The 17123-nt window shown below is 33.4% G+C and overlaps 2 protein-coding genes across 4 annotated transcripts; both read right to left on the bottom strand.

Moving 5' to 3' along the window:
- Nucleotides 1-989: 989 nt before the first annotated feature.
- Nucleotides 990-8391, bottom strand: LOC132315888 (ubiquitin-conjugating enzyme E2 2-like). 2 transcript variants are annotated; one of them, XM_059814324.1, is made up of 6 exons: nucleotides 8179-8391; nucleotides 7711-7898; nucleotides 7543-7568; nucleotides 6078-6167; nucleotides 4346-4434; nucleotides 990-1417 (listed from the first exon to the last, which is right to left on the bottom strand). In XM_059814324.1, the coding sequence occupies exons 2-6, from the start codon at nucleotides 7833-7835 to the stop codon at nucleotides 1289-1291; spliced, it is 459 nt and encodes a 152-aa protein (XP_059670307.1). In that variant the 5' UTR covers nucleotides 7836-7898; nucleotides 8179-8391; the 3' UTR covers nucleotides 990-1288. The 2 variants fall into 2 exon arrangements, with proteins under 2 accessions (XP_059670307.1, XP_059670306.1); XM_059814323.1 differs by having other exon boundaries at nucleotides 7711-7844; nucleotides 8179-8384.
- Nucleotides 8392-9683: 1292 nt separating this feature from the next.
- LOC132315882 (probable WRKY transcription factor 72) lies at nucleotides 9684-13425 on the bottom strand. Of its 2 annotated transcripts, XM_059814305.1 has the most exons (4): nucleotides 13356-13425; nucleotides 11857-12405; nucleotides 11541-11654; nucleotides 9684-11292 (listed from the first exon to the last, which is right to left on the bottom strand). In XM_059814305.1, the coding sequence occupies exons 2-4, from the start codon at nucleotides 12373-12375 to the stop codon at nucleotides 10369-10371; spliced, it is 1557 nt and encodes a 518-aa protein (XP_059670288.1). In that variant the 5' UTR covers nucleotides 12376-12405; nucleotides 13356-13425; the 3' UTR covers nucleotides 9684-10368. The 2 variants fall into 2 exon arrangements, with proteins under 2 accessions (XP_059670288.1, XP_059670287.1); XM_059814304.1 differs by lacking the exon at nucleotides 13356-13425 and having other exon boundaries at nucleotides 11857-12551.
- Nucleotides 13426-17123: the final 3698 nt, after the last annotated feature.

Raw genomic sequence — 17123 nt, 5'->3', positions numbered from 1 at the left:
ACCCTACAGCGTTTGCTTACAAGTTAATGGATCCACCGACAACTAAAGCTACACTAACCCTAGATCCAGACTCTAACCATATACTGCTAAGCTTGAACTTCTTTCTTGTTCTTCAACTAGTGTCTTCTACGGCAACATCAAACAAGAGATCCCAGATCCTCTGCTGTAAATTTTGACGCCATTAACAGATGTAACGTATTAAAAAACAGATGTAATGTATTGAAAAGTGCTCGACACCATTACCTACTGGACGGGGGAAACAAACAAAACAAATTAACTAAAAGTACATTAACCAAGAGTATTTTCAATCATATGTAATAGTCTAATGATAAGCATTAGATAAGATAATCATTATATGTTGGATTAAGAGATAAAGACAAGAGTCAGTATTCAGTAAACATCAACCGACTCTTTACCCACCACAGAATTGAGAGAATGTTGTTATTGCTCACCAGCTAAAAAGAAAAAAGAAAAAGAAGGGCATGTTGCAACTGGCTTATTGCCAATGGCTCCTTTCCAGCCCTAATCAAGAGATTCCAAGTCCATTCCAACATGCTTTTGTCCAGGACTATTCATTCTTTTCTTCTTTTGTTTCACTTTTGGAGATGAATCCAAGAAAATGTTTTGAAGATGTGATCAAACAATAAATCACACATCACAAAGATTAAAATGTGGTTTTATAAACTTGATTTTTAAGCTGTCACTCCAAATTTATGCACAAAGCCTCTTTGTGAAGCTGTCTGAAATCAGCATTAATGAACAATAAAGTTAGACAAGTAGTATCCTATTGGGATTAAAGCGCAAACCCTAATGGAAAATTTTCCAACTTATGAGCACTTGTTCTCCACCATCAATCAGGCATAAAGCGCTGTATTCTGTGTCGAAAAAGAATAAATTCATGTCAGTAGTCACTTTATGAACTTTGAATTCACAAGCAAATCAACCGAAAACCTGAATTCTTCTTCCTTGTAAAGGACTTACAACAAGCATTATCAAAAGATAAATTTCATATAGATTCAAGCCGATTCAATACAAGAAATCATTATATACATGAACTCCAAATTGCAAGCAGCACAACATATGATAAGAAGATAGAGAAGCTTGAAGCTCCTACAAGTAAATCATACAACATGATCGTTAGGTAACAAATTTTCCATTACAATTGTTATTAATGTAGCAATCATACCGAGAAAGCTATTGAAATTTAGACCACCCTATGAGGAGAAAAACTTGATGCCACGGTTCATTTCAGCTTAAGAACCCATTAGAGCACCAAACCAAGAGAGATTTAGTCGGCTGTCCAGCTCTGCTCAACAATCTCACGCACTCTCCTATTGTATTCCCGCTTGTTCTCACTAAACAATCTTGCAGCTTCTGAATTTGCTGGTGAGTTTGGGTTCGGATCACAGAGCAATGACTGCAATCAGAAAATTAAAGCATCAAACATCAGATCAGGATTAGTCACTATTAATCCAGTACAACTGAGTTGTATGACTCATTGACGAGTGTATAAGTGTAACCTGGATAATCTATTTACTTGATTATTTATTAGTCAAACATTTGCACTATTAACTTATTTGATAATGAATCAAACGTGAATTTTCTAAATTTGTTGTAGATCCCCCATTTTGCCTCGAATCCAAAAGAGGTTAAAAAAAAAAAAATCTAAATCACATAACAAGACACCACCACCCACATCAAGATGGAAAAAAAATTGAAGGACACAAAAATAAAAAATCAAACATTTAGGGCCTATTTGGTTCAATTCTTAGAAAGCAATTTTCAAAAATTCTGAAAACAAAAGGCAATTATCTGAGAGCCACAAAAGACAGTTTTATAAAATAAAACCTTTTCTTTAACTCAACTTTCAGAAAAAGAAAAAGAAAAAAAAAAACTTGTCAACCAAATGAATTTTCAAACTGATTCTCTAATTTCTAGTTCTTTGAGAGCATAAAACCATTATCAAGAAACAGAACCAAGCAGACTTTGACAAAACAATTGATACGTTAGCTCAAATTTTATCATAACCTTTCCTTCATCCACAAAGGAGCAAAGAAAAGTCAAATTCGAAACCAAAGCTAGGCCTCAATAAAACAGTGTATAAGTCAATTCGGACTCACCTATTGTTGAGGTCAAAGGAAAAAAAATGGTCGCAGCAGAAGTTACATTTAGGTGAACATGTAAATGTGTTCAAATTCATAACTCCAATACAAGGCAAGCTGCCACATGTCTTACATTATTTCGTAATTCTCAAGAAGAAAATAAATCATTGGACTCAACTAGAATTGCATTCAAGACATTATTCTTGCCCACAAGAATAATTGTATCTAGTACAAGTTAACCTTGGGTGCAACTGTATTTGCATCAATTCAAACCAGACTCTACTGAATTACTGATCCCTTTCGCAGTTTTGCACGCTACTCTAGGAAGCACAGATACTTCTAGGAGAGCGACGTACCTGTATCGGATACGTGTCGGATACCAATACTCGCAGATATGTGTTCGATACTTTTTAAACGTATCCAAAAGTTTAACATATATTTTTTAATTTCTAACACATCTGATACTTTTCAGATACTTCGTAGGTATTTCGACTGCGTATCCGACACTTCTTAGACACTTCATAACACATTTTTAACAAGTTTGAACATTGACTTCACTTTTAGATTCCCAAAAAAAAAAAAATTGAAATGCAACTTTTCTAACAATAATAACGTAGTATAATTGTTAAGAAAAGTTAAAAGTTTATTAAATGATTTAGGAAAAGAAAGTTTATTAAATGATGACTAGGGATGCTTGTTTTATGTGTTGTGAAACAAACTTCTATATCATATTAATGATTGCTTTTAGATTCATAATATATTTTTTAAAATGACCAAAAAATAATTTTTTTTATTGCCATATCCTGCTCTACCCATATCCTGTTTTTTTAGATTAGCCGTATCATGTTGTATCCGTATATGTGCTTCCTAGACGCTACTTTGTGCCTTGAACCAACCTAAATTAAACACCAAGTGCCTTGCTTTTCTCAAAATGTAAATACTGCCAACAGTTATGGAGAAAGAGGTTATCTGCACATAACCTAGCTTTTTTCACAAGATAAATGCCGTGTGAAAAATCATATATCAAATATCATCCAATGAGGATACTTTTTATCTTTTCGCGGGATAAAGCATCGTTCAAACTACCAAGCACACAGAAGGACATTGCTGAAAACACACTTGACTCAAAAGGAGCAGAAATTCATTTATCTAGTTACCGTAGTCTAGCTTCTACAAGTTCTTTCCTACATAACCTCTCAAATAAAGGGCTCTACCCCACTCTGAAGTTCTACCAACATGCCTGTATTTTTTTTTATCATAATCTCAAGTCCCCTCCCTCGCAGTGTAGATGAGGAAATATAGGAAAAAACACGCTAAATCATTTCTTCACACCACAAACTGTCCTAATTGGTGACTCTATCCGTTCGCCATTAAACCAACCCCTGCCTTGAAAAAACTGGAATTGAGATTCAGAATCTCTCTCCATAAACATTTAATAATAATAAATAAAAAAAGACAGTTGAAAGGAATCACTACCTTAGTATCGACCGTACTAAAACAAGGAAGGCCGCAGTTTATATTAGCGACATTGTCAGGAGATAAGGAAGAGATGAGAGAGTGAGTTTAAACATATTCAGTCTAATTCAGGTCAAGCTCCCAACAGTTAACTGCCTTGGCATTTTAATGAACTTGAGCTTAGCTAAGCATTGCTCAGTTAATAAGCAGTCACAAGTCACAACTGTGCATTCATCTGCTCAAGGTACCACATATTGAAAAGGAAGGGGGAGCGCAGGAAAGAACTCCCTTTTCCCTTTCCATTGTTGGAAAAGCACAAGGGTTATCAATAACATGAATAAGAACATGTCCCTCACATATTGAAAAGATCTTCAGAGAAGAAATTGGAGACTAAGATCTAAAGCAGTACATAAATACTTGTTGCCACAAGCATGTATTAAATTTGTATTGCACTCATGTTGTGGAATATGCAACTATACTCATATCTAAGGATCTCATGCTTGCAAATGTAAAATACACACCTTGGGTGCTCATTAGTACTTGCAATCAAGCGACAGGTTAATGATAGGAAAATTTTAATAACTCCAGAAAGTTCTGATTATACTCCATTTTCAGCACAAACCAGGTAGAAGTAGAACAACTTCTGTTTTACCTTTTTCTAAATGATTTGATGTATTTTTAAAATAAAATCTATGAAGTGATACTTTACATATACAAGAAATAATACACACATGCAATACCTATCAAACATATAATTAAATGATCATACAAACTCAACCCCACTATACCTGAATAGATGTAAGTATAGCAGCTACATCATAGATTGGACTCCACTGATTTTGCAGAATATCCAAACAAATACTTCCATCTGCATAAACTGGTCAAATACAATACAAGAGTAAGAAAGAACCAGCTTACAAGAAACCTCACCATACTATTTCTATTATAATTATTATTGGTGAGGCAACTGTATCTCATATTTCACCAAATACGACAAAAAACTAAGAATTAGGGAGCAATGCAGAGGATGCAGGATAAAAAGAGGCTGCAGTGCATGCTCTGGTGTCCCTGGCCAGAAAATATACGAATGCAAACAAGCATGCATGTGAGATTGTGTATTGATGAATGCAATAGAAGCATGCAAATTAACAACCCAAAAATTTCAGGGAAACCAATCATATTTCAGAGAAGAATGCTGAGAAGAAAGATGAGCATTGAAAGAGTATTATAAAAACAATCCAAAGCATTTCAGATTATAACTACAAATAGTTTCTGTGCTGTTAAGGAATTGATTCGTGAACTAATGCAAACAATTCTGACCTGAATCAATTTCAAGTAAACTTGAACACTCAACAAGTTGTTATATAAAATGTTTGAACTTCAAAATGCTACAAAAAATAAACAAAATAAAGATTACAATGGCAGATTGATTTATGAGGAAATGGATGCAGCAAAATAAGTCAACAAAAGGCTAACCTAAAAAGAACTAGATATTGGGTGCGCCGGGCACACCAGGTCATTGGTATGCCCGACAATGAAAATCAATATTCAAAATTAGGTGGGACAAATTTCATAGAATGATGTATTTCTATTGGCTAGGCATACCAATGACGCGGCATGCCAGGCGCACTGAATATCTTCTCCCTAAAAAGATAATTTCACGAAAGATGTTTGATTAGGTCAATAAAGTGTAATATTAAGAAGTTTCTCATGGAACAACCTCAACATCAAGGCATACAACTGGATGGATGGTTATATATAATTTAGAGTTTGCTGCGACATTTTATACAGCAAGGGAACTGTGTTGTTTCCACCATTACTAAATAAGTAGATAAAAGATGCAGGGCCAGAATCCCTAAATGCATTCAAACAGAAAAACTATAAAAACCTTAGAAATGGGAGTTCACAACGCAAAAGGCAATTGGCTGAACAACGGCACCTCTGAACTTTTGCATGACATACTAGATTAGAGAATGATCAATACTTTTCTTCATACATGTTTTGTGCAACAACAATACACACACGTGACACACACACACACACACCCCAACACCAAAAAAAAACTCTTCCAGCCTACAGCATTTTCACCTCTTTGAACAAGGACAAATGACACTTCATATAATTTCCTGGTACGTAAGTCCAAAAATCCAGACAAACAAAGGATGGTCTTAAATGTGAAGAAATAAGGCAAGTCATTATGGTCTCCACTCTCCAAAAACATGAATGAGGGAACAACCATCACATCTAAAGAGGGATTTTTTACTATGAGTGTGCCTGTCTCAACATAGAAGGAGGCTCAATGCATGACCTTCAAACTCCAACACCACATACTTGAAGGTTGAATCTCGAGGCTTTTTCCTTGAGCCATGTTCCAACAGAAACCCTCAAGACATATGCCTTAAATGCATTAAAAAACAGAATTCTAATAAGAAGAGGCCAAATCTTGGCTGTTGATCCTAAAAAGAATGAGATAATTATGAAATCAATCAAACAAAGTGACTTATTCTATTTCAAACTTACTGTTTGGATGGAACATTCGGGAAACAAACCGCACATTTGGTGGCTTATTTGGATAATCCTCTGTAAACTGAAGTGTCAGCTTAAACGTACCTGAGAGCTCAAAACAACGTATATTAAGGTAAGAGGAGCTATTTTATATTGAAAATTATAAAGAACATTATACATCCAGTAATGGGTGGGAGGGGGGATAACACCCTAAAAACTCAACTAAAAAAAATTGAAAGCTATGTTACATGGACTCTTCCAAAGTAAGTGAAGTACCCGTGTCCAACACATATCATTTGGACACGGGTACTTGGATATGTTTCTGACACTTTTGATTGGACAAACACCTAAAACATATATCCAATAATTTCATTTTCTTATATTATTACTTCAAATGAGTGAAATTTCTATTCTAATCACTGTATTACATAAAAACATTACTTTACTCTAAAGAATAAATAAAAAATATTAAACAATGAATATTTAGTAGTGTCCATCTATCCTTTTGTTTGGAATTTGACACGTCCGACGCATGGATACATACCCATACCTAACACAAGTACCCGAGTCCAAGCTACATATATTGAAAGATATATAAAAAAAATAAAAAATGAAAATCTTGATAGTAATAACTACATGCTATTGCAATAAGCTTCTCTATCGGAAGCCTTAACTGAAGATCAATAACTTGACAAAGTAAAACTTACATGTTAGTATTGAGATTTAGTGCCATGTGTATGCTAGCAGTTCCACAAAAATATTCCACGAGGACAGTGCTATCAAAGGCCTAAGGTGCACTAAGGCACTAGTGGTCCTTTGGAGCCTGGGCACAAGGCGAGGCACGCACCCAAGTGAAGTGAGCAGCACAATTGAAAAATTAAATTACTATTAAAGCATATTCATATTCCATATTAAAGACGCAAATGATGTCAAAGGCACACCTGGGCACACAACAGGCACAAGTGTTGCGCCTTAATGAGCCTGGAGCCTAGGCGCATGCCTAGGCATGCCTTCGACAACACTGCACGAGGAAACATTGGATCTAGAGAAAGCACAAGTTAGCCGCGCGACGACATAACATAAATGTTGATTGCAGCCGGTGTCACTGAGACAAATCAAAAAACTAGGAAAGACTTTGCATCTAAAGAAATCAAAAGGCGCCCCAGGTGTTGTAGTGCAGGTTCAAACCAGTGGATGTCCTTTTATGAGACTAACAGCAACACAATAAGAACTTATCATAAAACCTTTTTCTATTTTCCACTGTGTCTAGATCAATTGAAATTCCTCAAATCAACAGGAATGTATATATGATACGGTATTACAGTCGTATCCAAGCAAAATATGTTTAAAAGTAGGAAGTTCATTAACAGACAGAACCAAGCAATTTATGTCCCTGAACATGTATGGACTAAATTAACCCAACTCACTGCATGACTAAGTATCATTTCTAAATAAAATTTTCAATGTTAAATCCGCTCACCTCCGTCCCAAGGAGTGTCATCAGGACTGCAATTGAAGACAACAAAGGAATCAGTACAACTTAAAGAACAAATAAATTAAAATAAATAAATAAATAAATAAATATATATATATATATATATATATATATATATATATATCAAGAGTTGTATTTAGTTCATGAATTTACCCAAAAATAACAGCATTCCAAAGCATGATATTGTTGTCATATGGGGCACCACTAACACCAGCAGGAGGGTCCTGCTGCACCCTCTTGAAATCCCTCATCAATCGTTTCCTCGCCGGAGTCGACATCCTCACCGCCTAATACCCAATCAAACAAATCAAAATTCAGCAGTTCTTCTTGTCCCCAAATACCTTCAACCAAAATATCTCAAATCAGAAATGAATTAGCTTTTCATAAGTGCTATACTAGTTAAACAAGACAGAGTACTTGAATGTAAGAAGCAATTGTGTCCAAATATACCCCACAAAAGACCTAGACCCAAAAATCTGGATAGATCCCCAAATTTTTCATGAAAAACCATAACTTTATATACTGTTTGTACATATCATCATCCATGAACTAGGGTTCTACAACATACATTTAACCACATAAACATACATACAAAAACACAGAGTGAAAGACACAGAATACCCAATAAGCAGAGGCGGCAAGAATCTCTATCCGTGGTGTCGCCTAATAGAAAGTGGGAGTTTTTGAGGCAAACTTCTTCTGACCTTAGGCTTGGCTTACAGTGCGTGCGTGGGTGTGTGTGTGTGTGTGTGTGTGTGTGTGGATTTAGGACTCGGATTCTATATGCTTTTGTACGTATTCACCTAAAGTTGTGCCTGTGGACACCATGGAGGCAGAATACAATATCATTTGGTTTGAGAGTTTTCTTCTACTACAATTTTTAATATCATTTGGTTTGAGCAGAAAACTCTACTGTATAAAAACGATCTTGTTTGACAATTTTTTGACAACTATTTTTTAAACTCTACTGTATAAAAACGATCTTGTTTGACAATTTTTTGACAACTATTTTTTAAACTCTACTGTATAAAAACGATCTTGTTTGACAATTTTTTGACAACTATTTTTTAAACTCTACTGTATAAAAACGATCTTGTTTGACAATTTTTTTACAACTATTTTTTAAAAATATTATGCTAAAAAGAGATATATTTTTAGAGAAATGCATAGCTGTTTAAAAAATAAAAGTAGTTTTATTTTTTTGGAATAATAAATCAAACAAGATCTAAGTTTTTTCTATAAGTAGTTTTGGTCGGATTTGGCTACAAAAATTTTAAGTTTCTATCATACTCTTAAAGACTATAACTTAGTCAAATAACTTATTATTATATTATATTTTTCTTTTACCAACTCTGCCTACATTAAAGTTGGTTTTTCTATTTTTAATAATACTTTTGGTGTGAATTATGTCCATCTTTTTAACAACACATTTAAATGTTCATTTTATAAATGTTCAAACTAATTCTCTCTCATTTTATCTCATCTTCTTCGGAATTGGGGTACTCAATTTTATACGGTGTTTTTTTTTTTTTTTTTGGGCTATCCAAGTTTATGTGTCATAAATTATGACCGGTCTATATGATGTACTATGTAACAGCTGCATTTTCAAAATAAACACCTTGGATGGAGGGTTACATCTTTAATATGTTATTACATTACGTATGCATTTGAAAATACAATACCCAGGCAGAATTTTAATTTATCAATTTTTAACCCGTATATCAACACTACTTGGACTAATAGGCCCCATTCCAATTTTTTTGAGAGGTATTTTGGTAATTTCTGCATTTGTTATATTATCCTAGTTAGGGTTTTATTCAATCTCAACTCTCTCCTCTTATTTTTTATCTGTCATAGTGGAAATTCTAACAACCCTTAAACGTAGCCCTACATTTTAGGTGAATCAAGTAAAATTTATTATTATTATTGTGTGTGTTTAATCTATTTCTTATATTTTCGATTTAATTTCGCAACACGGACTTACATTTATTGAACCTCTCTCGATTGATAAGAAAAAATGTGAAAGTATATTCATTTCATTTACCCCTAAATTTTTTCATATTCATGATGATTTTAAAGATCAAAGTGAAGATGGAGGAATCTTTGTACATCATGTTATACTTGGTAATAAGCAGTAATAAACATGCCATTTCCTTCGCAATATCACATCTGAAATTTTATTGAATGGAAAGAGCTTTTGTTCAAAATTAAATAGGGTCCCATCTTTTACCATGGAACAGAATGTCATTCATTCCTACAATATTTCACAAGATACAACCTAAAGACAGAACTAAAATAACACATGAGCATAAAATAAAATAAAAATAGTAATAAAAAAAAAACATATAAAAAAAAAAATCTTAATGTTGGGATTGTGAATACCTCAGTACTTTGAATTTAAAATTAAAGAAAATTTAGTTTTAAAGTTTCAAATTCCTCCACATAAACTGTTCGATAATTGCAAAAAGACTTTCTTGCAGCTGAAAATTTCCTCTAAAGCTATAAATAAAAGATTTGTGCTTTTTGAGTATTTCAGCTATGTTGATGCATATAGCACTGTTCCAAGAGAAAATTCACACTGTCAATTTACATTCCTGTCGCACAAATATTGTGCTTCCAAAGATGAGAAAGCATAGCATCAGATAGTGTGTGTGTATATATATATATATCTGACAAAATATGAGTTACACCATGCTTTCATAGCTTTGTGAGCCCATCCATTTATGTATAGACATTAAAATAAGGAAAAAAGAAAAATTTTACACTTCCCATCTCCATGATCAAAAACCATAATGGCCAAAGCAAAAACCATCAACCGAGCTGATCCCTAGTATCAGCAGTGGAATTATTAGCAGCAGTACTCTTCGAGATCGAAAATGACAGTGGAGGTTGTTGTTTAAGCATCATCAAGCTTCCTGTCTGAGAATTTGAGGATGAAGTACGAGTCAAGTAGCTCGTCGCGCAACCTTTCCCATTTGGAGTAACTGGAGTGGAAGATATGGCCTGCATTGGCTCACCACCCCACTTCGAGTTTTGGCTTAAACTCTCCACTGCAGCTTGGTTTTCTTGCGTCGCCGCGCCACCACTGCCCACCATTGATGAAATTGCAGCAGCTATCACTGACTGGAAACTAGGGTTGGACGTGATTGCCTTGGTTAAGGTATCTGTCAAAGCCTGTTGAGTAGAAGCTTGGTTGTTCTTTTCCATGTAATGCTGGTAAAAATGTTCTTGGGATGGTAGCCTTCCAAGATTTATGGGACCAGTTTGGGGCTGCTTGTAGAGTGGGGTGCCATAATTAGGGTACCCATTGCCCCAAACAGTTGGTAAGATGTTGGATTCGGACGAAGAGAAGTTAAGGCTTGTTGAAGGAAATCTAGGGTTTGCTGAGAAACTTGAAGAGAACATGTTGAATTGAGTGGAGGAAGTGGATGGTGCGCTTGTGGTGAGGTCTAATGTGATGGTTGGGAATCCGGGAACGGAAGAGTTTGGTAAGTAGAAGGGTTTTGTTCTTGAACTATCAGAGACGTTGAAGTTCAGTCCATAAAGGGTAGTGGTTGGAATGGTGGTAGCTGTTGATCCGAGACCGGATTGAGAGGTTGAGGAGCCGGAGAGTAGCATCGAAGCAGCTGCAGAGGTGGTGGAAGCCATGGCTGTAGCTGAAACTGGAAGTGGGTGATTGTGTGCTCCCTCGTAGGTTGTGATCAATATCGACATGTCCTCAGCACATCGTTGCACCTGAAATAGGAAAAATACTTTAATACTCGCATAGTGTTACAGACTTTAAAATAGGAAAAATACTTTAATACTCGCATAGTGTTACAGACTATAAAATACTGATATATAGTGATATGACTTAATCAAGTTAGTGCATGTTTACTTATATCAATCACAAGATGAACTGAAGACTGAAAACTAAGCAGTTTTTATTTTTTATTTTTTATTATTTTTTTAATACTATGTACTAATTATAAGATGATATATACCTGTTTTCTTACTGGGCATGCTGGTGCAACTGTGCAACGATAATATGCTCTTGGGCATGGATTTCCTTTTGCAATTTTCTGTCCATATTTCCTCCATTGGCATCCATCATTCATCTGCAGGAAAACAATCGGTCATCGGTAAATATTATTATTATTATTATTTTTGGTAAAATTTTATTGAAAGAAGAGGAACATTTCTTGAATTTTTTATTTTTATTTTTTTTTCCCCAAACAATAATTCATGAACTGTGCATGTTAAATATCTAATGAAAAGTAAGTTTGATATATAGTTGATGCATGAAAATTTTGAACTTACAGTGGGGGTATCACATCTAGCTCTCACAGAGACCCTAGCTCGTTTCACACCGGTTTGTTGCGAAAGTTCATCCTCTCCACTTCTCATTGTCTTCAAAGCTTTGCTTGGTGGCCATGTTTCTCCTGCTTCATCTTCCTTCCTCTCTTCTAAGCTAATCTCGGGGCTTGGATCCGACACTAGCTCCACAGGATCCGATTTAGACCCTTCAAAGTTATTATAGTCTAGTCCAAGTTTAAGACCTCCCTTTAGCTGCTCATCTTCTGATCTGGCCTTGCTTGAGCTGCTATTGTTGTCATGATCTCTTTTAGTCTCACTTGGAGGACTACTTCTTCCAAGGCGAAGGGAAACGAGTTCGGGTTCTTCAATGTCTTCATGATCAGTGATACATGGACTGCTATTATTCTTCTTGGATTCTTGCTGAAGGGAGTAGACAAATTGCATCTGAAGTGATTGATAATCCTTCTTAATTTTCTCTAACATCATCTTTAGTCTAGCATTTTCTTCCTTCACTTCACTCATTTCAGCTTTTGCTGATTCAAGTTCATCCTCCTGTATGAATAACAAATTGATGAGCATAAGGATTAAATGTAGAAAAAGTCATCTTTTATTTTATTTTATTTTGTTTTGTTTTGTTTTTCTATTTGAACAATTCAAGAAGATCAAGATAAGTTTCTTATGACAAGCACATAAATCTAGAAAAAGTCAAAACAGCATAAGGATTAAATTTATGTAATGTATCCTTAAAACTCATTATCAATAACGCATTTATCATAAATTTTTAGCTATTTTTTAAATATATATATATATATATATATATATATATATATATATATTGTATTTTAAAAACGCGTCTACACAATTTAAGAGATGCTGTGTTGACACCTTCAAATTGTGTAGACGCGTTTTTAAAATGCAATATCTACACAGTATGTGTAGGTGGGTCTCACATCTTCCTTATGTGTATGGCCAGAAGTAAAATTTGAAACCCTCTTGATTGTATCTTTTAGGTCAAGATGAACTAGTCCAGCTTGAGCTTGACATTCGAGAATGCAATATTAATTACTCAGTCGACATAGACTTGTTAAATGCTTAAAGATCTACAGACAACAGGTCCTGACTCATGAACATTCAAATCCATCCCTACATATAATTAATGCAATTAATAAAGTCAAATATTGTTGGTCAGAAAAAGCATGTAAATTTCAGAATTCAACATATGATACTAGAAAGAATGCCCATTAATTAGATCAAGACCTTTGATCAGTCAGCACCATTTCAATTCTCAGCTACCTTAAAAACGAAAACTCATATGGTTTAATGTAAAGTTAATTACTTCATAACAATGGCTATATCCGAAACCAAATTAATTGAACATATATGTTGAGAGTTGTTTTCGGGAAAAAATTATTGTTTGAATTCATATGTAGGAATTTGTTAAGTTGAGTAGTTACTTAATTAACACTTGTGTTCTTGTAAATGCAAATTGTTAGATTATTTACCTTTTTGTGAAGGCCTGAATTCTTTAGGTTAGGAGAAGAAGATGGATTTGAAACATTGTCTTCATGGACTTGTCTTCTGCTCCCACCCTAAAACACAATAAGATATATAACATGAACATATGAACATATAAACATCAATATATAAATTTATATATACAACTTAATTGGCTAAGTATATGTACAATATTCTTCCATGAAACTACTAGGTTTCTGCTAAATTTTCGATAATTCGAATAATATATGATGAGTTTAGCAATGATTCAATATAAAAAAGTAACAAAAAATTGATGAAAGAAGAGATATGTGTGTGTATGTGTGTGTATATATATACCTTTGGAGCCTCTTGACTGCAATCTTGTTCATGGCAATTGGATTCATGATCAGTTTTTGTTGCAGAACAGAAGCTAGATACATTCAACCTAGCCTCCATTGGGTAGATGATGATGATCTCTAGCTTTAGTTTGCTCACTCAAGCCTCTCCTTTGTTTGTCTTCTTATAAAAGAACCACCTATGATCAGATTCTAACTTATAAATTTAAACAAAATTCAAATCTAAAACCTCATCTGTCGCCTATTACGCTCTCATACTTAAAAATGTCAACTGTCCAACTACACTCCTCTATAAGTTTTCCTATAAAATATATATACATATTAGTTTAAACACAAAGTCACAACACACATACATAGCTAGCTCAATAAAGTAGAAAACTAAGAAAAGAATTCAACTTCAACGTTTATGACAATTTGAGCTAGCTTTGGACTTTAGAGAGAGAGCCGCATTACTCGGCAGCTAACATTTACATACATATATATATATGTATATGTATGTAAGCATGCGAGTGGATGATCTATGTTGTATTTGTGTTTTAATTTGTCGAACATATCAATTCTGTTTTTTAATATATTTACTTTTTTTTTTTTTTATCACATTCATTCTATTTTTTAACATAATAATTTTTCAACACATTAATTTTAACTAAAATATTAAATTCAATATATCCTAAACAAATTTAACTGTGTTAAAAAAAATCCTAAAATGTTATACACTACCGGCTCATATATCTCTACATATATAGTAGTATTATCCATATATATATAATTATAATATATGTAGTACTATCTTTGAAGCTTCGTACATAGAAAATGTCACATGGCGACCGGTCAAAGTCTTGGTGAGTGACATTTTGGCCCCGGTAGGCGGTGGCTTTTGTGGGTCAGAAGAAGGGTGGGGCCAAGTTTTGTGTTGTCAGATTCCGGTCAAAACACGCAGGGGACACTGCTGTCCATGCCATTGACCTCCTCTATCCTTAACAGCCATGTCCGACTCTCCATTATCATATGTGTATACAGTTGTTGTAGTTTAGTTCTCATTGGACACCATGTTTTTCTTTAATAAAGCTTAATATCAAATATATATATTACTATTGTACATGCTAAATTCTAATTATGACTCAATTAAAATAATTGATTTGTCTGTCAAATATTTGTGAATTATTCTCAACTTTTGTCGTGAATTGTTGACAATTTCTTGTAGTTGTTGACTTCACTCTCTACATCAAATAAATTTTAGAATTAAAAATAGAACCAAATTGATTTCCCTTTTTTTTTTTTTTTTTTTTTTTTTTTTTTTTTTTTTGACAAACAAACCAATTCATTCATCATAATTCAGAAGTAATGAGCTCTCCAGCATAACACGAGACCGATTTCAATGTTTCTCATTTACAATAGAATTATTATCCAAATTTGTTAATATATTTATATGCCATGTGGTTAATTTCATCATATACTAATATTCAAATATTCTCTATATAAAATTGGTCTGTATTCAAAATTACCGGGAAAAAAAAATTGGTCTGTACTCTAGTTTTAAATTAAGCTAATCGATTATCTAGGGATTGGAGTTCCATGATTTCTCATTTGGTTTTTATTTGGTCGGCCAATCACATCCAGTTGAAAATTTAGCAAATTTAATAAGAAAATATTTAAATAACTATTTGATTATTGAATTAGACAAGGTGGTAAGATGACTTTGATTATTATAATGTACCTCACAAATCGTAATTATTTTAATACAATAACGACATCAAGTGTTCATATTTTATTAAAAACAAATCTCACTTACGCAATAGCTTTTTACCCATCAAGATATATTATAAGATATTAGGTTATAGTTGACTCAATCCTTTAATTTGACTGCTCTAGCTCTTCCTGATTTTATAGTACCAGTAGTGTTAGGTATAATGATATTTTTCATTATTTATTAATTACAAGTCCATTTAACCTTTATCCTGTGTGTGTGTGTGTTCTCTAGTCTTCTTTGGTTAACACCATCGGTTATATGTTATGGTGCTTTGACCCTTGTAAATCTTTTTTCTCTTTCTTTTACAAAATAAATAAATAAAAAATAAAAAGGAACTCCTACTCTCATTTGTCTACTTGAACCTCTCATTTCATTTCGGAAGTAAATTAATTGGGGTGCGGTGTGTGTGTGTGTATATATATACACATATACATATGTTTATATATATCTTATTTTTTCTTTTGAACTGAAAATAGACCTAGTGAATTAAAATTTTATCAAGTTTCATTTTAAGTATCATCAATTTTATCAAGTTTTATTTTAAGTATCATCATTCTTACAGTTATCTTATATATATGAATATTGTAGTATGTTATATGTGATATCAATTCTTACACCTTATGTTAATGTAAATAAATCTTCTTACTCTTTGCCCTTGTGTAGTGTAGTAGTGTATCCCATCATATGATGTCGCTATACGTCATGCAATGGGCCTTATCACCTCTCGAATTTCGGTCTCTAAATACTTTATTTGTAATATTATTCAATTTGAATAATATTACCCAATAAATAAAAAATTCTTTTTAATTTTATTTTCTTACAAAGCATAAAGAAATCCCCGAACAAGACCACGACATGAATTAATTTAATTAAGGAAGGTCAATGGATGATAAAATAGAGTAGCAGCCCTCACCAAATAACCAATCACACCTTTTTTAATAAGATCTGAGTTTTAGACTTTAAACATTGTGCTTAGGCAAGACATAATTTTTTTATATTTTTTTTATGGTTAGTTGTATGGTTAAGTCATTCAAATGAAAGTTATACATTTTATAAAACACAGACAAAATAGTGAAAAATGGAACGGGATTGAGAGTCTGGTGTCCACATGCATTAGGTTATGAAGACAGTTTAAGCTTTTGTTATTGCTATCTGAAGACTTTGAGGCCAAGTTGTGATTATTATACTGAACTAGGTCAAATATGGTTTAGATTGCCATTGAATTCATCAATTTAAAATGAGGTCTGGGTTGTGATTGCTGATCAAGCACAATCTAAAACTGTTGGCAGTAAATAAATTTGGGAAATCAAAAACAAATGAGACTGGTGAAGAGTTGATGATTGACCTAACCATGTTAGTTTATGCTCATCTAATTTGTAGAATGGGAGTTTCTTTTTAACATGTAATATAAGAGCAGATGATTATATATAAGTTAATTGCAACTATCACTAGTAAGCAACCATGATGGAGACATGAACTATATATAAGCTGATTATTCCTTCTTTTATTTATTTATTTATTTATTTTTTTTTTTTTTGTGTGTAGACAAAATTTAGAAACAAACCCCAAGTGGTATCTAAGACAGGTACCACCTAATAAGTAATAACAAGACCTTGAACATGATTTTTGACATGTAATAAATAAAAGAAATGTGAGATATATATTTTGTAATGGTTAATTTTGGTGTG

This window comes from Cornus florida, unplaced genomic scaffold (genome assembly GCF_030987335.1).
Source record: "Cornus florida cultivar Cherokee Brave unplaced genomic scaffold, ASM3098733v1 CherokeeBrave_3.0.0_Hap2_Chr07, whole genome shotgun sequence".
Lineage (NCBI taxonomy): Eukaryota > Viridiplantae > Streptophyta > Magnoliopsida > Cornales > Cornaceae > Cornus > Cornus florida.
Note: the sequence above shows the minus strand (reverse complement) of the source record. Positions and strands in the feature narration are given on the sequence as shown.

Coding starts and splice junctions, on each gene's coding strand:
- LOC132315888 (XM_059814324.1), bottom strand. CDS start 7,835: ATGTCGACTCCGGCGAGGAAACGATTGATGAGGGATTTCAAGAGGGTG. Junction 7,569..7,710: donor TGGAATGCTGTTATTTTTGG/GTAAATTCATGA, acceptor CTTCAATTGCAG/TCCTGATGACACTCCTTGGG. Junction 1,418..4,345: donor CTATACTTACATCTATTCAG/GTATAGTGGGGT, acceptor TTCTGATTGCAG/TCATTGCTCTGTGATCCGAA.
- LOC132315882 (XM_059814304.1), bottom strand. CDS start 12,432: ATGCTCATCAATTTGTTATTCATACAGGAGGATGAACTTGAATCAGCA. Junction 11,655..11,856: donor CTAGATGTGATACCCCCACT/GTAAGTTCAAAA, acceptor GTTTTCCTGCAG/ATGAATGATGGATGCCAATG. Junction 11,293..11,540: donor CATGCCCAGTAAGAAAACAG/GTATATATCATC, acceptor TTCCTATTTCAG/GTGCAACGATGTGCTGAGGA.